Source organism: Prionailurus viverrinus, chromosome C2 (assembly GCF_022837055.1).
Source record: "Prionailurus viverrinus isolate Anna chromosome C2, UM_Priviv_1.0, whole genome shotgun sequence".
Lineage (NCBI taxonomy): Eukaryota > Metazoa > Chordata > Mammalia > Carnivora > Felidae > Prionailurus > Prionailurus viverrinus.
Genome location: NC_062569.1, coordinates 87,436,558 through 87,461,642, shown reverse-complemented (window position 1 = coordinate 87,461,642; position 25,085 = coordinate 87,436,558). Strand labels below are relative to the sequence as shown.

At 39.1% G+C, this 25,085-nt stretch overlaps 1 protein-coding gene across 1 annotated transcript in view; it reads right to left on the bottom strand.

Annotated features, from left to right (window-relative positions):
* Nucleotides 1-4,443: 4,443 nt before the first annotated feature.
* The window catches only part of RNF168 (ring finger protein 168), a 50,139-nt gene continuing 29,497 nt past the window's right edge, over nt 4,444-25,085 (bottom strand). The window contains exons 5-7 of the mRNA XM_047876068.1: nt 24,068-24,189; nt 10,640-10,721; nt 4,444-7,610 (exon numbers count right to left, since the gene is read on the bottom strand). Of these exons, the coding sequence (XP_047732024.1) occupies nt 6,675-7,610; nt 10,640-10,721; nt 24,068-24,189 (1,140 nt within the window). The 3' untranslated portion in view covers nt 4,444-6,674. The remainder of the gene's footprint in view (nt 7,611-10,639; nt 10,722-24,067; nt 24,190-25,085) is intronic.

Below are 25,085 nucleotides of genomic sequence, written 5' to 3'. Positions count from 1 at the left end.
AGGATAAGAACTTTCCACAATTTTGCCTTAGAAAATTCAAAACATCAAGGCTGGCTCAGTCGGTTAAGCATCCGAATTTGGCTCAGGTCAGGATCTCATGGTTCCTGGGTTTGAGCCAGGCATCGGGCTCTGGGCTGACAGCTCAGAGCCTGGAGCTTGCTTCAGATTCTGTGTCTCCCTTTCTCTCTGCCCCTTACCCCACTCATGCTCCCTCTCTCTCTCTCTCTCAAAAATAAATATTAAAAGAATAATAATAAATAGGGGGACCCGGGTGGCTCAGTTCATGAAGCCTCCAACTTCTGCTCGGGTCATGATTTCACGGCTCATGAGTTCAAGCCCCATAACAGGCTCTGTGCTGACAGCTCAGAACCTGGAACCTGCTTCAGATTCTGTGTCTCCCTCTCTCACTGCTCCTCCCCTGCTTGTACTCTGTCTCTCTCAAAAATAATAAACATTTTTTTAAATAAAAAAATAAGTAAACATAAAAAAAGTTTAAAAATTTCAGGACATCCTAGACCCGGAATCTATTGAAGGAAATCATCTCTGGTGTGGTTCCCCTCCCCCACCTTCTCTTTCAGCTCCTAAGCCTGCCATTCCAAACTCAGTTGTGATGTAAAAGACACTTTCCCAGACTCTCCCACACTCCTCCATCAGCAAGCTCCCTGCTCAGTTCTATTAACAAGTGACAAAAGGGAAAAAGGGGGCGTCTTGCTTTTTGCTGTTCCTCTCAATGTTACCCCAGCAGCAGCAGCAGACTCCAACTACCAAATTCCTTTAACTTTTCTTTAAAAAAAATTTTTTTTTCAACGTTTATTTATTTTTGGGACAGAGAATGAACGGGGGAGGGGCAGAGAGAGGGAGACACAGAATCAGAAACAGGCTCCAGGCTCTGAGCCATCAGCCCAGAGCCTGACGCGGGGCTCGAACTCACGGACCGCGAGATCGTGACCTGGCTGAAGTCGGACGCTTAACCGACTGCGCCACCCAGGCGCCCCTTCCTTTAACTTTTCTAGAACTAGATTCACTGGACCCTTTCACAGCACTAGTAATATCTGAGAGGGGTCTTTCTCAGAGCTCTAAACACCAACTCCGTACCATCGGCCCTCCTCCAACTCTTAAGCGCCTCATTCTAGTAACTGAAACCCTTTCTTTTCGTTTTCCAGCTTTGAGGGCGGTAGCCACTTCCTGCGGTTATCATCTCTGAATTATCTCAGTGTTCTCTTTTGCGCGAGCACCTGTCTAACCAATTCCCTATACTGTATACCCTCTGTTGAAGTATTGATTGTGGTTTTTCTTTTCTTAACTGGATCCTGATCAATACACTAAATATATCTAGTACAAACTGAATAGGGAGTGGGGTGGGTTCTCATCCTCCAGAAAAGTCCATGGTAAGTCAAAGATGGAACGGAAGGATACAAAAAATGGACACTCAGTGTATGACCTCCAACTGAAAGCCTTCTGAACTGAACTAGTTCCAGGGGACAAGAGCCTAACAGTGGAGAGCCTGGAGCTACAAAAGACATGTTGAAGAGAAATGTAAAGTCAGTAAAATGTAGAGTCCCCTCAGTTGAACTCAAGGTTCAAGTTACCTCAAGTCCTGCCAACATCAAGGTAACATTTGGAAAAAACAAATCAAACTCAAAATTCAAAGTCGTAATTGTTTATTAAGATGTCTATGCAAGGAATAAGAAACGGGTAAACATACAGTAGTGGCTCAACTCCCATCTTTTTAATCTCAAAATGGTTAGTGTTTCTCACACCTTTATGCACACCAACTATGAATTAGTATCGGCATCTGCGGAAGCCACTTAGGATTTCTGGGAATTAGTTCCCTCTGGGGCCAAGGTCTCTTGTGACCTGGGAGCTGTCACACACACCTGGCAGAGGAGAGGTGAGTGGAGTCTTCCTCAGTAGACAGAAGATGATTGCAATTTATTGGATGCCACGTTTGGAGATTGATGGGAGCACAAAGTCACTGCATGAAGTGAGACCCTTCCAGGAAATGGGCAGAGAACAGCCAGGGGGGAAGAGACCATCACTTATTCTGGTTCTTTTTTGAGTCAAGGCCTGTGCTAGTTGCTTACCACTTGATAGCAACTGGGTTAGTTACATTATGATTCCCATATAGAAATTAAGAAAGTGAGATAATGAAAGGCAAGTAGTTCACCTAAGTCATACAGGTAGTGACCAAATTAAGAAGGGAATTCTTTTCTTCTTTCCTGCACTATATACGTCCTTGTTTTTGCAGTCCAAAACATGCCCAAATTACTAGCCCCATAGTTAAATTCCTTATGGATTAAATATTTGTGAACTAAGGAATCTAAAAGCTAAATTAAAACCATTCTTAGCCCACAGGCCCTAAAAAACAAAGAGTATGCAGATTTGGCCCCTGGGATGTACTTTACCAGACTCCTGTGCCAGGGCTTCCAATTGAACTCCTGGTGTGTTTAACAGGCTTCTTTCCCCTGGTAGGTCATGAATGCTTTTTCTTTGGTCTCATCAGCAGTGTGAGCCTGATGACAATTCTCTCTGCTTTTCAGCCATTTTCAGCCTTTTAGCCTCTGCCCCAAGCAGTTTCAAAATTCTGCAATTACACCTTGATGGGAAAACTGGCATTGTGTTTGAGGACTCCACTATCTTCATTCCAGCTTCATCAGAAAGCCAAGAGCTCTGTTAGTTTCTGTTCACCAGCACCAGCCCTGATTCTTGTCCTGCATTCAAAACAGGCACCCGCGACCAGCAAAACCACTTTTTGGTTGCAAACATCAGTTCACTTTTCTGAAGTCTCCCTTCTCTAGAATCTTAGCCCCCAATTTAGTCCTCATTGTTTCAGTAGCTGTCTGCTTTTCAAAAAGTAGGCAATTTTACACTTTTAACTTTTTTTCATGTTTATTTATTTTGAGAGAGTTCATGCACAAGTGAACAGGGGAGGGGCAGAGAGAGAGGGAGCTCTAGAGAGAATCCCAAGCAGGCACCATGCTGTCAGTGCAAAGCAAGCCTGACTCGGGGCTTGATCTCACACTGAGATCGTGACCTGAGCCAAAGTCGAGTCAGATGCTTAACTGATGCTTAAACAACTGAGCCACCCAGTTACCCCTTTACATTTTTACCTGGCTTTTCTCATTGCTCTCAGCAGGATTCTAGGTCTGCTGCAATGTTACCTGGAAAGCAGAAGTCTTGCTTTTTTTAAATGTTTTTATTTATTTTTGAGACAGAGAGAGACAGAGCATGAGCAGGGGAGAGGCAAAGAGAGAGGGAGATACAGAATCTGAAGCAGGCTCCAGGCTCTGAGCTGTCAGCACAGAGCCCAACACGGGGCTCGAACTCACAGACCGCAAGATCATGACCTGAGCTGAAGTCGGACGCTTAATGGACTGAGCCATGCAGGTGCCCCAAGTCTTGCTTTTCAAATGATTTTAAAATAGTACCTTAAAGCTAAATACGTTCAAATTCATTCACAATGCTGTATTTTTTCCACACTGAAAAAATCTTCCGGAATTACGATTTTTAAAATTTAAAGGCAAAAAAGACCATTTAGAGTGGTGCAGGCTGAGATGAATAAACTTCCTTTATCTTGCAATGTTTTTTAAGTTTACTTATTTTTTTAGTAATCTCTATATCCAACGTAAGGCTCAAACTGACAACCCCGAGATCAAGAGTCACATGCTCTTCCAAATGTGCCTGCCAGATGCCCCCATCTTGCAATATTTTAATAACATTAAAATTCTGACTAGATGATATATTCAACATGATTGATCAAAAAAAGTTATTCTTCCCCCCCTCCCCCCTTTCCCCCAGCCACCCAGTTTCTCTTCCTGCTGGCAACATTTACTGCGTCTCTTTCTAGACATTGTATGCAAATATATGTATATATCTTTTCACATCAGTAAAGTGATTCTGTTGTTGCTGTTGATTGCTATATAGTATTTCATTGTACCATCATTTATTTAGTATCTATTGATGTGACATTAAGTCTGTTTCTAAGCTTATTATTATAAACAATGCCATACAAAAATGTTTTGTGCAGGTCGTTCTACATACATGTGAAGATAGTTTTAGGAAATTCCTAGAGGTTGAATTGCTAAGCTCAGAATTGGGATTTTAAATTTTCTATTGATACCAAGCAACAGGATAAGAGTGCCTACTTTCCCATACTCTTGACAAGATTAAAAAACACACAAGGGCGCCTGGGTGGCTCAGCCCATTAAGCGTCTGACTTCGGCTCAGGTCATGATCTCACAGTCCGTGAGTTTGAGCCCCACGTCAGGCTCTGTGCTGACAGCTCAGAGCCTGGAGCCTGCTTCAGATTCTGTGTCTCCCTCTCTCTCTGCCCCTCCCCTGTTCATGCTCTGTCTCTCTCTGTCTCAAAAATAAATAAAAAAATTTTTAAAAATTAATAAAAAAATAAATAAAAAAAACCCCAAATACACATACAGACACAAATACAAAACAAGAAACACCTTTATCTTAATTAATTTGAAGGGTAGAAAAATAAAAATGCATGCACATTAGTGTAAGTGATATTATGAATTTCACATATTTAAGAGTCATTTGTATTTCCTTTCCTGGGAAGGATATTTCTTGGGATTATTTCTAATTTTCCCTCTGAATTATTAGTCACTTTCATAATGTATTGGCAGACACTTCATATAAAGGAAATGACCTCTTTGTGATGAATTGTATCTATTTCTTCCCCAGTTTGCCATGTTTTCCAGTTTTCATTATGGTAATAGTTTCAGTTATGCAGAACTTTTAATTTTTATGTAGTTAATTTTTATTTTTTTAATTGTGGTAAAATACATGTAATAGTCCATTTTTAATTATTTTATTTTCAGATTCTCCACTTCTGCGGTCCTAGGTGCTCTCTGAGAAGTTAATAACTCTCACATCCCTTCCACAAAAAGGAGAGAAGTAGCGATATACTCTAATGACTGACATAACATTTAGTAGTTTCTAACAAAAAGACATATAAGGTCAGATTATCCGAAAAACTAACAGAGAAATTAAAACTTATCTTAAGGTCAGGAAGACTTCTTCACTGACAATTAAGTGGTTAAATGTATAAATCCTAAAGATGTCACACTATTTCCCTTTTTGGTCATGGACTATTCCAGGAAAATTTAATTATATAATTTTTGAGGAGTTCCAAGAGTATTCAACCTAAAATGTAAAGTGAAATTGCTTAGAAAAATACTGGTTTGATGAAAATAGATTTTAGCATATTTTAGAGAAATCTGGTTAGCTTCTGACTAGACTTCATTTCAGCACGATCATTACTCAGAGGGCAATCATTCTTTTGTTGAGAAAGGGCAAACTAAATTTCAAATTAGATTCAGAAGTCTACCCATAATTACCCAATCAATACTGAAGTAGATGCCACCAAATATGCAAAGATTAACAGAATTTCAGTTACAAAATTTGGAGGGAAAAATAATAAGGGTATAAAAATACTGACAAATTTAAGCTAGAATTAGCTCCAGGACATTTTATTATACTTTTATTTTAAAAGGATGAATAACTAGAGATCAGCAGAAATGCTGTTAAAACTGTTATTTGCTTAAAGCTGTTCATATTAATGAACAAGAGATTACAACTCTAAGTTAAATTTCACAAAATGAAATCACTGCCTTCTGATTTAACTTTCAGGGTAAGATGGCAAAACTCAAGCATCAGACTTTTTCTGTCCATAAACACAAATAAAAGTCAGCATCAATATAAATGATAACAGAAGGAAATAAACACATGGTTATGTCTCAAGTCCCATAATATGAGATGATATTAATTCCCATTTATTCCCCTAGAATACCAGAATAATAGAAATGTGAATTCCCCAAATTTCAGGCAATTTAGTAACTGATTTTTATTTTGACACCAGATACTGTGGTGTGAAAAGCCTAAACCCAAATGTTTTCCATGTCATTAAGCAGAGAAAGGAGGAGGGGGAATCCTCTGTCAAACCTCACCTGCTACTCCATCCTAGACCTTGTTTCTAATTATTCACTCAGTTCTAGCGTTTCCAAATTGTCAATCCACCCCACTGAGCCTCACCCCAACTCTTAACTCCTTTTGCAACAAGAGTCTAGTTTCCTTTGTCAACTAATTCCTAATTTTCCAAGAAACTCTGATTTTTCTGATTTCACATTGATCATAAACCATTTTAAATGGAAGAAAATGCTATAATGCTTAAAATAATTAAAGTGAAGATGAAAACTAGATTACTTTAGTGTTATGGAAGATGCATGTCATGTGCTCTGCAAATATACGGGAAAGTTGTAAGAAAACTCCTAACTACCTGGTATAGTATAATCTTACTTTGGTTACTAGTTAGGACAAAAAGGGAAGGAGGCAAAGGCCATAAAACATGCATTTTTTGGAAAGAGAATGGCACTTGAAAATTTCTTAGGAGTTCACCAAGGCATTCTTATATCCATAAGGATTGTCCAACAGTATATCACAGTTATTAAAAAAGGAAAGGATTGGGACTCCTGCTTACCACTGAGTTTGGCAGAAACACATTTATATATTTCTCTCTTGTAATCACCAGTCCTTTAATTAAGGACAATGAGTGTGACCACAGAGCAAAATTAATGAAAAAATTTATAAAGATTCTATGACAGAAGAGAGCTTCACAATCCAGCTTTACTAGATTATGAAACACTCCCTTTACCCACACATTACTTCGTATACCTCTGAAACATCTGAAAAATACTTTTCTGTGACTTACTAGGCTGTAGGGAATGAGCACTTTTAGATACATTACAATTATCTCTAGAAGAATTTGGCACCTTTCTCCCATTAACATTAACTGAATGTTTCAACTGGATCTTAAAAGATGGCTGCCAGTTTTCATTTTTTGAGCCTCTCCGAGATTCTGAATGCTCTATATCAGTCTGTCTTTTGAAGTTCCTGTCTTTGGAATTCTTCCTCTGTCCATTTAGCAACTTGTCTGGTGGTGAAGATGTAGGACGTAACTGATACTCATCTGGGGATCCTTTTTGCCGGTTTGGCTTCATTTGTTCTTTATCTACTTGTTTCTGAAGCTGTAATGCTAACAACCTGTCCTGTTCTTCCTGTTTATGTCTCTCAAAAAGTAAGCGTTCTAAATCTATCAGTTTTTGGGTAAAGTTGGTTTCTGTTTCCTCTTGGTCTGAGGAAGCTCTGGGGAACATTTTCCTTCTTTTTGCAGAAATGCAGGGATCCCTGACTGCTTCGAATGAAGATTCCTGGTTTTTTCTTTTGGAAATATCTTTACTGGTCAGGAGGCAAGAGTCTTCATTTTCTGTCTCAACTGTGTTACTTTCAATTATCTGTGTCATACCTGATATAGTGCATGCGCTCTCTGTTTCTCCAGAGCATGGAACTCTGGCTTCAGGTCCCTCATGATTTAGGACACATAACTCTTTATCATGATTGCTTGGTCTCATTTTGACTTCTGCTTCAAGGCACCACTCTCTACCACTGGCATATAACTGAGGCATAGGTGACTCTACTGAAGACTTTGCACCTTGTTCTTGAACGTCCATGCCTATTTGCGGAGAAAGTGTTGGCATATCTTCTTCAATTTCTGTATCTTGCCTTGTTGGGCTATTTACAATAGTACCGTCAGTTTCCTGTAGAAAACAGAAAAAGACTAAGTGAACCAGGGGAAAACATCTAGTCATAATATAGAAGTCTAATTATACTGATACTCTAGCTTAATTGTAACTATAAGATAGTTAGCATTAAGGGTGCCTGGGTGGCTCAGTCAGTTGATTGTTCAATTCTTGATTTCAGCTCAAGTCATGATCCCAGGGTTGTGGAATCGAGCCCCGTGTCAGGATCTCTGAGCGTGGAGCCTGCTTAAGATTCCCTTTCTTGGGGCATCTGCGTGGCTCAGTCGGTTAAGCACCTGAGTCGGTTTCCACTCAGGTCATGATCTCGTGGTTCGTGGGTTCAAGCCCACATCAGGCTCCGTGTTGATGGTGCAGAGTCTGCTTGGGATTCTCTCTCCCTCTCTCTGCCCCTCCCCTGCTCACTCACTCTCTCAAAATAAACAAACTTAAAAAAAAGAAAAAGATTCTCTCCTTCTCTCTGCCCTTCTCCTCTGCTTGTACTCTCTTTTTAAAAAAAAATTTTTTTTAACGTTTATTTATTTTTGAGACAGAGAGAGACAGAGCATGAACGGGGGAGGGGCAGAGAGAGAGGGAGACACAGAATCGGAAACAGGCTCCAGGCTCTGAGCCATCAGCCCAGAGCCCGACGCGGGCCTCGAACTCATGGACCGTGAGATCGTGACCTGAGCTGAAGTCGGACGCTTAACCGACTGAGCCACCCAGGCGCCCCATGCTTGTACTCTCTCTTAAAAAGAAAACAAAAAAAACCAAAAAAAAACATAGCGTTACTACTAATGATATACGTTAATTGTTAATAGTATTTTTATTCTGGGGGTGCCTGGGTGGCTCAGTCAGTTAAGCATCCGACTCTTGACTTTGGCTCAGGTCTTGATCTCACAGTTTCTGAGACTGAGCCCTGCATGAGGCTCTGCACTGACAGCACAGGGCCCACCTGGCATTCTCTCTCTCCCTATCTGCCTCTCCCCTGCTTGTGCGCATGAGTTCCGTCTCTCAACATAAATAAAAATTTCAAAAAAAATTTTTGAAATATTTTTATTCTGTGTGCCAGTTTAGATTAAGGCATCCCCTCATTTTCACTCCCATGAATACCTACAGATTAAAATGTACAAACTGGATTCTATATACGGCCAATAAACTGGCACTAGGACCTGACCTCTCTTTCACCTTACAAACTTCCTCTAGCCCAGAGGTTTTTAGCCCCTTTTTGTGCTATGGACTCTCTACCTTTCAGCATTTTGGTAAAGTTTACAGATGTCTACTGAGTATTTTTCAATATAAAAATAAACACCTAGGATTACAAAGGGAACAACCTGTATTGCAACACAATTATTAAAAATGTTTTACTTTCTGATGTAATAATGCGTACCCATCAATACACTAAATATTAAGACCTAGTGGCAAGTCTAATAACTTGTAATATTGAAGTAGGGATGAATAACAATATTTCAAGAAACCTGCTATAAATGTAAAGTGATAAAAACCTGTGCTTTCCACTGATGATCAAAGGTACAGCTTTTGCTAATAGTATTATGGTTTCCAGTCTACATTCATAATTAAAGGAATGACAGGTTAGGTGAAAATATAGATAAACCTTTTCTTCCATTGAGGTTCGTATGTACTCCCTGGATTCTAACTGTAGACCTTATCAGGTTAAGAAACTTTGTTTTTGCCAGTATATTTCTTCTCACCTACAGGTCTGAGGTAAGTAAAGACCTAGGATTAGTTTTAACCTTAAATTTTTTACCTACTCTGCTTTGCATTCCTTATAACATTTCTTATGAACCAATGTGGTTGGACTGGACAAATTCCAGGTTGCTTACCTAGTTTTGCTGTGGGTATGAACAGGAAAAATATCCCACCCTACAGTGCTTATTCCATCCTCAGTTCCATTATGAGCCAGACCATGTGGACCTGAATCCTCCCTCTATCATCTCTACTTAAGGGACTTGGTACAAGTCTCATATCTCTGTGTGCCTTGGTTTTTCTTAACTGTAAAATGGAACAAGAACGAATACCTACCTTACAGAGCTGGTGCTTGTGATGGAGACTGAAGAAAATAATACATACACTATCTGGCACATGGTAAATGCCAATTAAATGATAGGTGAGTTTAAAAAATTTTAGGAACCTCTTAATAAAGTGTTAACAAAACTTCTCTGTAGGAAATCAACTTTGGTGTCAGCTCACTTTTTTTTTTCCTGGTTCTATTTTCCTAGAAACCTGATAAAAGTGAAATGTCACCTGTGTTACTAGGCTACAGAGCTTATGGTAAAAATGAACTTACTTGTGAACTGCATCTATACTGGAAGAACTGTGGATGATCTATAAGCACTTAGCGGGAAGCCAAATCTTAGGGCTTCTGTAAGTGACTTACAACTCTTTTGGTGTATTCCTTACCAGGACCCCTGGAAGCTACACCCATGGGCTGTTACAACAAATAATGGACTTTTATGGGGCACGGGGCTTCTAAGCCAGGGTGGTTTCCAAACTCATTTGCATTGTCTCATTTGTAGCCTGTCCCTTAGGAGCTCTGCAGTGAAGACTTTTGCTGCACAGATATGGCTGATGCTGCCCTGCCAACATGCTTTGTTTCCCATCCTGTAATCTTCACTGAAAGTGAAGTTAGTACCAGGCACAGGCTGTTTAATTTTGTGAGTTTGATTGTCTAAGTCAAGGATCCATAAACCATGGCCCATGGACCAAATTCAGCTGCTGCTTATTTTTATGAATACTTTTTGTTGATCAAAGAGAAGTCCAGTTGTTTATGTATTGTCTATGGATGTTTTCACACGAAACAGCACAGTTGAATAGTTGTGAAAAAGACCATACAGGCCACAAAGATATTTACTATCTTGCCCTTTAGAGAAGTTTGCAGACTCCCAGTGTAGGTAAGCCTAAGATGACTAAGAAAGGGGGTTCCATATACAACAGTGATTTAAAAAAAAAAAACGAGGAAACTACAAGTATTAGCAATCTATAGCGTTAGTAAACTTGCCAAACTAAGCACATCTTTAGTACCGACATACCTTGGACATGGAGTTTTTCTTGCTTTCTTGTACAACTTCACACTGCGATGCTGATCCAAATTGAGATTTAGGTGACAAATACCTTAACAAAAAAAAAAAAAAAAAAAAAAGCTTTACCAAAGTTTGAATGCTTTGACAGACAAGTGGTATGTAACCAATATAATACATCACATTAGCTATTTATGTGAAGGTGAAGGTTGTCTGTTTGCTGCTTGGCTGATTTATCAGAAAGAGTATAGTCCATCTCCCTGTCTCAGGTATTTTGGCCTAATTCCAGAGCAAAACTTAAAAGGCCGAATATTGATATTTTAGTGAAAAACAGAAAAGGAAGTAAAATCTAAACATTTCTTAATTCTCAAAAGAAATTCAAAAGGTACACAGCATCAAAACAACTCAAGACTATATAGTCTTCCCAAAAGTAATGGAAATTAAATTTTAAATCAGGAGAAAGGATATGTTAGTTTCTTTTTAATGCCAGAAATTATGGCTGTTTACTACATTAAAAAGCAGTTTTTTAAATATTTACTTCTCTTAGAGAGAGACAGAATATGAGCAGGGGAGGGGCAGAGAGAGAGGGAAGACATAGAAACTGAAGCAGACTCCGAAGCTGAGATGTCAGCACAGAGCTTGACACGGGGCTCGAACTTGCGAACCATGAGGTCATGACCTGAGCTGAAGCCGGACGTTTAACCGACTGAGCCACCCAGGTGCCCCTGTTTACTACATTTTGAATTGTTACTATTGAGAAAGTATCCATGATTAGATTTTTTACTATTCTGGCATAGAGATTTTGTTAGATACACATTTTATATAAACTATCTGCCTACAAAAATACACATCTATCAATTTATCAGTATAAGAGCATTTCTCTAAATTTCTAAGCATCTTTAATAGGCTGTTTGTCACTGAAAACATGAAGTTTCTAATATGATGAAAAATGCTGTAAAAGAAATGGGAATAAAAGGACAGGTTATGAGATGGTTAAGTATATTTTTAAAAGTGGAAAAAATCCAAATACATACACAACTATGCTTAAAATCTCCTAAAATGCTGGCTGTCTTCAAGCAACGGTAACATCGGGTGATTTTCAAAGAGTAGCTAGCTACTGTTTTTAGAGTTAAAGAAAACAATGGAAAAACATCTGATTGCAAATAATATGTAAGTTCCATTGTGTCTAAAACACCATAAATAGTGTGTGAAACAGTAAAATAAAATCTAGTCCCAGATCTCATATAAAGAACAAATAACATCCCTTATAAACTAGACTATATAAACCACGTATTTAGTTGAATCATTTCTAAACACTCTGCAAACTTATAAGTACAAGAACTACCTTTTCAACTGATAAGAGAAAGCAGGAGCCCAGTTTAGTCTCATTTAAATTTTTTTTTTCATAGCTGAAGAAACTCTTCTGTCAATGCTGGATATTAGTTACCAAGATAGAATTATTATAGCATAACAGTTTTTTTGAAATCCACATGTAGAGAACAAAATGTGACCAGATACTTATTCAACATCATCAGGAAAGATTTATGAGCTTGTCCTGAGTATTTTTTTTTTTTTAATGTTTTTATTTTTGAGAAAGAGAGAGACAGAGCATGAGCAGGGGAGGGGCAGAGCAAGAGGGAGACACAGAATCTGAAGCAGGCTCCAGGCTCTGAGCTGTCAGCACAGAGCCCGACGCGGGGCTCAAACTCACAGACTGTGAGATCATGACCTGAGCTGAAGTCAGATGCTCAACCGGCTGAGCCACCAAGGCGCCCCAGTGAGTATTCTTTATAATAACCAGGTAATGTATAAATATGTGCTCATTGTAAAAAAGTAAACAGGGGCACCTGGGCGGCTCAGTCCGTTGAACACCCGACTTCAGCTCAGGTCATGATCTCACAGTTCACGAGTTCAAGCCCCGCATCGGGCTCGCTGCTCTTAGTGCAGAGCCTGCTTCAGATCCTCTGTATCTGCCCTGCTGCTCCTCCACTCACTCTCTCTCTCTCAAAAATAAAAAATAAACATTAAAAAAAAAAGTAAATAGAAATGTTAGACATACACCCTTTTCCATTCTTCTTTGTTTCCTCACATGTAACCAATTTTTTAAAAAAGCATGATTTCGATACAGTGCTATCTTTTTTAAAACAATCACATCCTTCTGATTTCCTTTCTTCAGTTATGTCTTAAAGATCTAAGAGAGTGTATGTGCGTGTGCCTATTTCATAAAAAACAAATAGTTTACAAGAGGACAATTACAAATATATGAAAGAATCCTAAGAATCACAACACATTGTGGTTCAGGGAGAGAAATACTGAGGGAAAGGGCACCAGTGAACGTTTTGGAAATATTCTGTAGCTAAACCTGGAAAGTAGTTTATCCATAAGTAAAAATTCACCAAAAGTACACTTAAGATTAGTGCACTTTAATATATGTATGTTACAATTTTTAAAGTCTTAAACCACATTTATTTTTTTATTTTATTATTTTTTTTAATATATGAAATTTATTGTCAAATTGGTTTCCATACAACACCCAGTGCTCATCCCAAAAGATGCCCTCTTCAATACCCATCACCTACCCACCTCTCTCTCCCACCCCCCATCAACCCTCAGTTTGTTCTCAGTTTTTAAGAGTCTCTTATGCTTTGGCTCTCTCCCATTCTAATCTTTTTTTTTTTTTCCCCCTCCCCTCCCCCATGGGTTTCTGTTAAGTTTCTCAGGATCCACGTAACAGTGAAAACATATGGTATCTGTCTTTCTCTGTATGGCTTATTTCACTTAACATCACACTCTCCAGTTCCATACATGTTGCTACAAAGGGCCATACTTCATTCTTTCTCATTGCCACGTAGTACTCCATTGTGTATATAAACCACAATTTCTTTATCCATTCATCAGTTGATGGACATTTAGGCTCTTTCCACAATTTGGCTATTGTTGAGAGTGCTGCTGTAAACATTGGGGTACAAGTGCCCCTATGCATCAGTACTCCTGTATCCCTTGGGTAAATTCCTAGCAGTGCTATTGCTGGGTCATAGGGTAGGTCTATTTTTAATTTTTTGAGGAACCTCCACACTGTTTTCCAGAGTGGCTGCACCAGTTTTCATCCCCACCAACAGTGCAAGAAGGTTCCCGTTTCTCCACATCCTCTCCAGCATCTACAGTCTCCTGATTTGTTCATTTTGGCCACTCTGACTGGCGTGAGGTGATATCTGAGTGTGGTTTTGATTTGTATTTCCCTGAGGAGGAGCGACGTTGAGCATCTTTTCATGTGCCTGTTGGCCATCTGGATTTCTTCTTTAGAGAAGTGTCTATTCATGTTTTCTGCCCATTTCTTCACTGGATTATTTGTTTTTTGGGTGTGGAGTTTGGTGAGCTCTTTATAGACTTTGGATACCAGCCCTCTGTCCGGTATGTCACTTGCAAATATCTTTTCCCATTCCGTTGGTTGCCTTTTAGTTTTGTTGATTGTTTCCTTTGCAGTGCAGAAGATTTTTATCTTCATGAGGTCCCAATAGTTCATGTTTGCTTTTAACTCCCTTGCCTTTGGGGATGTGTCAAGTAAGAAATTGCTACGGCTGAGGTCAGAGAGGTCTTTTCCTGCTTTCTCCTCTAGGGTTTTGATGGTTTCCTGTCTCACATTCAGGTCCTTTATCCATTTTGAGTTTATTTTTGTGAATGGTGTAAGCAAGTGGTCTAGTTTCATTCTTCTGCATGTTGCTGTCCAGTTCTCCCAGCACCATTTGTTAAAGAGACTTTTTTCCATTGGATATTCTTTCCTGCTTTGTCAAAGATTAGTTGGCCATACGTTTGTGGGTCTAGTTCTGGGGTTTCTATTCTATTCCATTGGTCTATGTGTCTGTTTTGTGCCAATACCATGCTGTCTTGATGATTACAGCTTTGTAGTAGAGGCTAAAGTGTGGGATTGTGATGCTTCCTGCTTTGGTCTTCTTCTTCAAAATTACTTTGGCCATTCGGGGCCTTTTGTGGTTCCATATGAATTTTAGGATTGCTTGTTCTAGCTTCGGTAAGAATGCTGGTGCAATTTTGACTGGGATTGCACTGAATGTGTAGATAGCTTTGGGTAGTATTGACATTTTGACAATATTTATTCTTCCAACCCATGAGCACGGAATGTTTTTCCATTTCTTTATATCTTCTTCAATTTCCTTCATAAGCTTTCTATAGTTTTCAGCATACAGATCTTTTACATCTTTGGTTAGATTTATTCCTAGGTATTTTATGCTTCTTGGTGCAACTGTGAATGGGATCAGTTTCTTTATTTGTCTTTCTGTTGCTTCATTATTAGTGTATAAGAATGCAACTGATTTCTGTACATTGATTTTGTATCCTGCAACTTTGCTGAATTCATGTATCAGTTCTAGCAGACTTTTGGTGGAGTCTATCGGATTTTCCGTGTATAATATCATGTCATCTGCAAAAAGTGAAAGCTTGACTTCATCTTTGCCAATTTTGATGCCTTTGATTTCCTTTTGTTGTCAGATTGCTGATGCTAGCACTTCCAACACTATGTTAAACAACAGTGGTGAGAGTGGACATCCCTGTCGTGTTCCTTATCTCAGGGTCTTAGACCACATTTAAATAAACAAAGAAATAAATAAAATCCTTTATGTAGCCTCCTCTTTGTCCTCCACCTCAGAGTGTTTCTTATCTCTTGCTTTTAAAAATAGTTTTACCACACATTTGTATCCTTAACATGTATTGCTTAGCACTGCGTGATTCTGAATGGAATCGTACTACATGCATTCTACAGTTTTTTTCTTCACCCATTTTCCTGACTCATGCCTGTTGTCCTCAGCTAGATTCATTTTGACTGTTGGACAGTATTCAGTTCTACTTTTGGACATCTGGGTGCTTTTGCTTTTTGCTGTTACAAATAGTACTGCTGGGAATGTTTCTGTACATGTCTTCTAGGGTTTTTTTTTTTAAACTTTTTTTTTAAAGTTCATTTATTTTGAGAGAGAGAGAGAGAGAGAGAGAGAGGGGGGGGGGGGAGAATGAGTGGGGGGAGGGGCAGACACAGAGGGGAGGGGATGCTCTATGCTGACAGCACAGAGCCTGATGCAGGGCCCAAAGTCATTAACTATGAGATCATGACCTGAGCAGCAAGTTGGACACTTAATTAACTGAGCCACCCATGTGCCCCTCCTGGGGTTCTTTAGTGTTTGTATCCCAGAGTCCTAGAGTATCAACCTTTTACATTCCCACTAAACACATAAGTGTTTCTTATCATCTACAACATTTTATATTGCCGGAAACCTTAATTTTTCCAATAGGATGAGTATGAAATGCTACCTCACTGTGACTTTGTGTTTCCTTCTTTTCAAATATATATTAACTTTCAGGGTTTCATTTTCTGTAAAGTCAAAATTTTTTGCCTCTTTTTCTACTGATCTTTTCTTCCTCATAGGTGGGTATTTTTTTAACAGCACACATTTTTTTTTTCAGTTAAATACCTTAAAATATCTTCTTAAAAACAGAAGATTATCATTTTATTCTCTAAAGGTATTTTGATAAAGGCATTCTTAATCTTATAATCTAATCATGTTTTGCTCTCTACAATATCCTTCCCCAAAGATAATCTCCTTCATTATCTTCTTAAAGTTTTATTGGTTGTCTTTTTAATGGACCTTTAATCCACCTTAATTTTTTTTTAATTTTTTTTAACATTTATTTATTTTTGAGAGACAGAGAGAGACAGAGCATGAGCAGGGTAGGGGCAGAGAGAGAGGAGACAGAATCTGAAGCAGGCTGTAGGCTCTGAGCAAGCTGTCAGCACAGAGCCTGATGCAGGGCTCAAACCCACAAACTGTGAGATCATGACCTGAGCCGAAGTCAGATGCTCAACTGACTGAGCCACCCAGGCGCCCCAATCCACCTTAATTTTTATATATGGTATGAGTAGAGGTCCAAGCTCATTTTTTCCTCGTATAATCAACTGTCCCTGTGGCACTTATGGACAAGTTCATCCTTTTCCCACTGATTAAAATGACTACTACTGTATTACCCAAAGTACCCCAAAATGTACTGGCTTAAAACAACAAACATTATCTAACAGTTTCTGAGGGTCAGGAATCCAAGAGCAGCTCAGCTGGGTGGTTCGAGCTCAGGATCTCTCATTAGGGTCTAGGGAAGATGTTAGTCATCTGAAGTCTTGACTGGGCTTAGAGGATCACCTTCCACGAAGGCTCATTTATGTAAAAGGCTATTCTGGAAGTCCCATTTCGTTATTGGCTGCTGGCAGAAGGCCTTAGTTCCTTACCATGTGGGCCTCTCCACAGGGCTGCTCACAACAGAGCAGCTAAACTTCCCAGAGCAGGTAACCCAAAAAAGAGAAAAGTCACAGTGCCTCTCAGGACTTAATCTCCCAAGTACACAACATCCCTTTGGGTAATTGTATTTGTATACTTAAGTCCAGCCCACATTCAAGGGGAAGGGAATTGGGCTCTGTCTTTTTAAGGGATGAATATCAAAGAATTTGTGGACATATTTTAAAAATACCAAAGCCATCATGAAGGCACTATAAACTGTTATTTCTAAGCGACTACACTGCCTTAATCATTTTATCTATCTTTGTGCAAAAATATCACATATATTTACTTATAAATTAAAAGCACCCAACTCTCCACCACACATTTTATTTCTCTCTGGTGGTATCTGAAAGTCCTTTCTCTTCCATATAAATTTTTTTTTAATGTTTTTATTTATTTTTCAGACAGAGAGAGACACAGCATGAGCCAGGGAGGGGCAGAGAGAGAGGGAGACACAGAATCCGAAGCAGGCTCCAGGCTCTGAACTGTCAGCACAGAGCCTGACGTGGGGCTCGAACTCACAGACTGTGAGATCATGACCTGAGCCGAAGTCGGATGCTTAACCGACTGAGCCACCCAGGTGCCCCACTTCCATACAAATTTTTATTTTTTTTTTTTATTTTTTTTTTTTTTTTTTTTTATGAAATTTATTGACAAATTGGTTTCCATACAACACCCAGTGCTCATCCCAAAAGGTGCCCTCCTCAATACCCATCACCCACCCTCTCCTCCCTCCCACCCCCCATCAACCCTCAGTTTGTTCTCAGTTTTTAAGTCTCTTATGCTTTGGCTCTCTCCCATTCTAACCTCTTTTTTTTTTTTTTTTTTCCTTCCCCTCCCCCATGGGTTCCTGTGAAGTTTCTCAGGATCCACATAAGAGTGAAACCATATGGTATCTGTCTTTCTCTGTATGGCTTATTTCACTCAGCATCACACTCTCCAGTTCCATCCACGTTGCTACGAAAGGCCATATTTCATTTTTTCTCATTGCCACGTAATATTCCATTGTGTATATAAACCACAATTTCTTTATCCATTCATCAGTTGATGGACATTTAGGCTCTTTCCATAATTTGGCTATTGTTGAGAGTGCTGCTATGAACATTGGGGTACACGTGGCCCTATGCATCAGCGCTCCTGTATCCCTTGGATAAATTCCTAGCAGTGCTATTGCTGGGTCATAGGGTAGGTCTATTTTTAATTTTCTGAGGAACCTCCACACTGCTTTCCAGAGCGGCTGCACCAATTTGCATTCCCACCAACAGTGCAACAGTGTCAATCGATGCAGAAAAGGCCTTCGACAAAATCCAGCACCCTTTCTTAATAAAAACCCTTGAGAAAGTCGGGATAGAAGGAACATACTTAAAGATCATAAAAGCCATTTATGAAAAGCCCACAGCTAACATCATCCTCAACGGGGAAAAACTGAGAGCTTTTTCCCTGAGATCAGGAACACGACAAGGATGCCCACTCTCACCGCTGCTGTTTAACATAGTGCTGGAAGTTCTAGCATCAGCAATCAGACAACAAAAGGAAATCAAAGGCATCAAAATTGGCAAAGATGAAGTCAAGCTTTCGCTTTTTGCAGATGACATGATATTATACATGGAAAATCCGATAGACTCCACCAAAAGTCTGCTAGAACTGATACAGGAATTCAGCAAAGTTGCAGGATACAAAATCAATGTACAGAAATCAGTTGCATTCTTATACACTAACAATGAAGCAACAGAAAGACAAATAAAGAAACTGATCCCATTCACAATTGCACCAAGAAGCATAAAATACCTAGGAATAAATCTAACCAAAGATGTAAAGGATCTGTATGCTGAAAATTATAGAAAGCTTATGAAGGAAATTGAAGAAGATTTAAAGAAATGGAAAGACATTCCCTGCTCATGGATTGGAAAAATAAATATTGTCAAAATGTCAATACTACCCAAAGCTATCTACACATTCAATGCAATCCCAATCAAAATTGCACCAGCATTCTTCTTGAAACTAGAACAAGCAATCCTAAAATTCATATGGAACCACAAAAGGCCCCGAATAGCCAAAGGAATTTTGAAGAAGAAGACCAAAGCAGGAGGCATCACAATCCCAGACTTTAGCCTCTACTACAAAGCTGTCATCATCAAGACAGCATGGTATTGGCACCAAAACAGACACATAGACCAATGGAATAGAATAGAAACCCCAGAACTAGACCCACAAACGTATGGCCAACTCATCTTTGACAAAGCAGGAAAGAACATCCAATGGAAAAAAGACAGCCTCTTTAACAAATGGTGCTGGGAGAACTGGACAGCAACATGCAGAAGGTTGAAACTAGACCACTTTCTCACACCATTCACAAAAATAAACTCAAAATGGATAAAGGACCTAAATGTGAGACAGGAAACCATCAAAACCTTAGAGGAGAAAGCAGGAAAAGACCTCTCTGACCTCAGCCGTAGCAATCTCTTACTGGACACATCCCCAAAGGCAAGGGAATTAAAAGCAAAAGTGAATTACTGGGACCTTATGAAGATAAAAAGCTTCTGCACAGCCAAGGAAACAACCAACAAAACTAAAAGGCAACCAACGGAATGGGAAAAGATATTCGCAAATGACATATCGGACAAAGGGCTAGTATCCAAAATCTATAAAGAGCTCACCAAACTCCACACCCGAAAAACAAATAACCCAGTGAAGAAATGGGCAGAAAACATGAATAGACACTTCTCTAAAGAAGACATCCGGATGGCCAACAGGCACATGAAAAGATGTTCAGCGTCGCTCCTTATCAGGGAAATACAAATCAAAACCACACTCAGGTATCACCTCACGCCAGTCAGAGTGGCCAAAATGAACAAATCCGGAGACTATAGATGCTGGAGAGGATGTGGAGAAACGGGAACCCTTTTGCATACAAATTTTTAGAGTCAGATGATTAACCAACTGAGCCACCCAGGCGCCCCAAACTCTTATTAATTTAAAAAATGTATCTCTGAACTCTTGGATTTTTCAATGTATTTTCTACATTCCACGTCTAATAACAATGGCTTCTTCTTCTTCTTTTTTTAAATCCACAATGGTAATTTACTTATTTTTTAAATGTTTGTTTATTTTTTGAGAGAGAGAGAGCAAGCACGAGTGGGGGTGGGACAGAGGATCCGAAGCAGGCTCTGTGCAAGCAACAGAGAGCCGGCCGTGGGGCTTGAACTCACAAACCGTGAGATCATGACCTGAGCCGAAGTCGGACGCTCAACCGACTGAGCTACCCAAACTCTCCTAATTAACAATGGCTTCTTTTTCAAGCTCTTATTTTTTGTTTCTTTTTATCATCTCACTGTGCAGACTGAAATCTCTAACACACACTGAACAGAAGTGGTAAACAGCAGGCCATCCTTGTGTTTTCCCAGTCTTAACAGGATATGATTTCAATTTTCTACCATGAAGTATGATATCTGATATAAATTTTCTAGTAGATATCCTGTAACAGGTTAAGTTTCTTCCTATTCCTACTTCATTAAGAAATATCATTCCCTTTCTCTCTAAAAAATAAACATTAAAAAAATGATCATTCCCATGCTTTTCATATTTAAAGTTAACAGCTTAACATTAATTCATTTTCTTTTTCTTGGTATTAAATATGTTTAATATCTTTAATAATTCTATTACTTCTAAATCTTCCACAAAAGGGCATTGTAGTTCTTCAGTTTATTGCAAATGTACCTTAAAAAAAAAAAAAAAGCCAACCTTAATGTTGAAGCTGTAATACAAATTTTTAATTACTGGCACTATACTACAAAGCAAAGTAAAGAACATCTTATTTAAATAAAACAAGGATAATATTTCACTGGGGAATATATCCAACACATTTTTTCTCCATATATCTACATCCAACAGTGGTATTTTATAGGCTAACTTAAAAACAAATGCAAATTTTAAAAAGATAAATGAGAGCCATGTTCTTCTCAGGAATACTATTATACACATACCACATAGGTTGTTTTTACAGCAAATACTAGTTTGTCAAACTTCAATGGCAAAACTCTTTAAGTCATGAGTTTGGTAGTGTCCACCTAGTTGTTTCTTACTGCCCTGGAGATTCTGTTGGTGGGTAATGTTAAGAAATCATCTTGTTGCGGGGCGCCTGGGTGGCGCAGTCGGTTAAGCGTCCGACTTCAGCCAGGTCACGATCTCGCAGTCCGTGAGTTCGAGCCCCGCATCGGGCTCTGGGCTGATGGCTCAGAGCCTGGAGCCTGTTTCCGATTCTGTGTCTCCCTCTCGCTCTGCCCCTCCCCCGTTCATGCTCTGTCTCTCTCTGTCCCAAAAATAAATAAATGTTGAAAAAAAAAATTAAAAAAAAAAAAAAAAAAAAAAAGAAATCATCTTGTTGCTACCATTTCCCCTCTTACAGGTGACTCCACTGTGATAGAATATTCATCTCCTTAAGATGCAAGGCCTAGCAAAAAGCCTCCCACAAATCCACTGGATGTCACAATGTTCTGTTTGAAAAATTCTGTTGCTTCCAGGTGCTGCCGTATTTGCTCATTTCTTAATCTTTTCACTTTGTTTACATCTTTTTCAACTCTCTTCCAGTCAATCTGCACATAGCCACTGTGACCGGCAATCTGAAGAAGGCGGCTACCACGTACTACAGCTGCTGCAAGCTTTCCAACTTTCTGGAACAAAAGTCTTGCACACCTTGGGAATGGGGGTTCCGGGTCACCATGGTACTGCCAGCGGCCAGCTATGAAGATGGTCCCTGCCCATCCCCATTAACTCATGTTCTAATATTAGGCCAGCAATGTATTCCTGGCGTTATCATTTTGAGTATATTTTCAGCCTTTCTTCTTATTTTCTGATATGGCATTTAAAGTTTTCTAAATATTACTTTAGCCACCTCCCAAAAGTTTTGATGTATATAATACTTTCAGTCCTATTATTTCCACCAAGATTTATTCTTTTTTTCTAAGTAGGCTTCATGCCTTGTGCAGAGCCCAGCACAGGGCTTGAACTCACAACCCTGAGATCAAGACTTGGATGCTTAACCAACCAAGCCACCCAGGCACCTCCCATCAAAATTTATTCTTTAACTAAAACGAGTTACTTAGCAGTTTTTCTTAATTTTCACACTTGTGTAGCTTTTTTGCTAATCATTTGACATCTGAGATGAAATCCATATAACATAAAATTAACCATTTTTTTCCTTTAAAAAAATGTTTTTTAGTGTTCATTTATTTTTGGTGAGAGAGAGGGAGAGAGGGAGGGATCAGGGGAGGGGCAGAGAGAGAGGGAGACACAGAATCTGAAGCAGGCTCCAGGCTCCAAACTGTCAGCACAGAGCCCGATGTGGGGCTCTAACCCACAAACTGCGAGATCATGACCTGAGTCAAAGTCAGACACTTAACCGACTGAGCCACCCAGGTGCCCCTAAAATTAATCATTTTGAAGTATACAATTCAGTGGCGTTTTAGTATGTTCACAAAGTTCTACAACCATCACCTCTATTTAGTTCCAAAACATTTTCATCATCCCCAAAGGAAATCATATATATGTTAAGCAGTAACTCCCCATTCCCAGCTTTCCCCAGGCCCTGGCAACTTTTAACCTGCTGTCTCTACAGATTTACCTACTCTAGCTATTTCATATAAATAAAGTCATATAACAGGCAGCCCTTTTTGTCTGGCTTCTTTCATGTAGCATGTTTCTGAGGTTTATTCATGTCACAGCATGTATCAGTAGGTCACTCCTTTTAAGGGCTGAATAATATTCCACTGCATGGATTATACCACATTTTGTTTATCCATTCATCCCTCAGTGGACATTTGTGTTGTTTCCATCCTTTGGCTGTTTGAAGTACTGACTCAAACATTTGTGTATAAGTATTTGTTTGAATTCCTGTTTTCAATTCTTTTGAGTACATGGGTAGGAGTAGAACTGCTGGGTCATATGGTAATTCTGTTTAATTTTCTGAGCAACTGCCAAATCGCACCATTTTATATTCCCACCAATAATGTACAAGATTCCAATTTCTCTAATCCTTGCCAACACTTACTATTTTCATTTTTTTGGTTTACAGACATCCTAGTGAATGTGAGATGGTATCTCACTGTGGTTTGATTTGCATGACTTACGATCTTGGGCATCTTTTCAAATGCTTATTGGCCATATGCACATCACTGGAATAATGTCCATTCATGTCCTTTGCTCATTTTGAAATGGGAATGTTTGTCTTTTGTTAAGTTATATTAAGAATTCTTTACATATTCTAGGGGTGCCTGGGTGGCTCAGTGGGTTAAGCGTCTGACTTCGGCTCGGTTTATGATCTCACAGTTCGTGAGTTTGAGCCCTATGTCGGCCTCTGTGCTGACAGTTCAGAGCCTGGAGCCTGCTTCAGATTCTGTGTCTCCCTCTCTCTCTGCCCCTCCCCTGCTCGTTCTCTATCTGTCTGTCTCTCTCAAAAATAAATAAATACTAAAAACAAACAAACAAAAGACTTGCATGCTCTACTAACTGAGCCAGCCAGGTGCCCCTATTTTTAAAGTCTAGATTGTGGTTCTTTAACTCTTCCAATTGTTAATTACTATGGGAAAGCTTATATCCTCATAAAATCATCAACTCTACCTACTGCTGGAGGGGCACTGTGAGGAGACTAAATCACTCTACTACTGACTACCTGACTCATGCTTTTTGTATAATAGGGAAGAAATATAATACATAGACTGGGGAAAAGAGGGTAGGGGAATGACCTAGATGCCAAGTTACAACCTCCTTCAGTAAGGATGACCTTATATAAGACCAGCTTTTTCTTATCTGAATCTAGACCAGGAGAAAAGGGAATCCAACTGGTTAATTTTGAGAAAATGGGAACATGAAAATCCTGAAGAATCAAGATAAAGAAGACTTCGTACCTCCCTTCGTGCTAGCCAGCTGTCTAAGCTATGTGAGTAGCAGCCTTATTTTCACTTTACATCAATCTCAGACCATCTGAGACCATCTGGAGAGTTTTCACAGATTTCATGGACTGAATTTTATTTATCAGTGGACTATATGAACAAAAACACCAGCATACAGTAAGTGATCAATAAATAGTTGATAAATAGTCATGTTCACTTACTTCTGAATATCTCCAGTGTTTGCTTGTTTGTTCTTACTCTTCTTTTGAGACTTGGTTGTGACTGTATCAGATTTTCTGGAATTCAAGGGAGAAGTCAAGACACTTCCGTCACAGAAATTGTTCTTCAACAAGAGAAAAAGCATAACAGATATTATTTTTAAAATTATAATAAAATAAGCTATTATTTTGACTACTTCAGACTCCACAACAAAATTTTTCAGGAATTATGCACACATTTAAATTCTACATATCTTTCGAATAATAGTGACCATGCAAAAATTAGTATAAATAAGATTCAATCCATCCAAATTGGTCTACATTAATTGCATCTTTACTCTACATTAAAAGCACAAAGGGCATGATATTACTAATATCCATTTTTCTAATGAATGGCTTCATATAATTATAGCTACCTTAATCTACAGGGGAAAACTGTGGCTATGCCTGGAATATAAGCTAATTTTATGTAAAGATAATTTCATTGGGGATTTAAGAACATACCAATATCATAAATATTTACTTGCTGTTACCAGTCTCATAATATTCTTACTACACTACTGGAAAAATTAATATAATTGGTGGTGGTAGACATTTGGTTTTGGACCACAAACTTTTCCAAGTAAACCCAAGAATTTTTTAATTTTTTTTAAAGTTATTTTTGAGACAGAGAGACAGGGCGTGAGCAGGGGAAGGATACAGAGGGAGACACAGAATCTGAAGCAGGTTCCAGGCTCTGAGCTATCAGCACAGAGCCTGATGCGGGGCTTGAACCCCCAAACCATGAGATCATGACCTGAGCCGAAGTCAGATTCTTTTTTTTTTTTTTTTTTTTTTACATTTTATTTATTTTTTTGATAGAGAGAAAGAGAGAGAGGTCGGCGGCAAGATGGCGGCTTAGGAGGACGCTGGGCTCACCGCACGTCCTGCTGATCACTTAGATTCCATCTACATCTGCCTAAATAACCCAGAAAACCGCCAGAGGATTAGCAGAACGGAGTCGCCGGAGCCAAACGCAGAC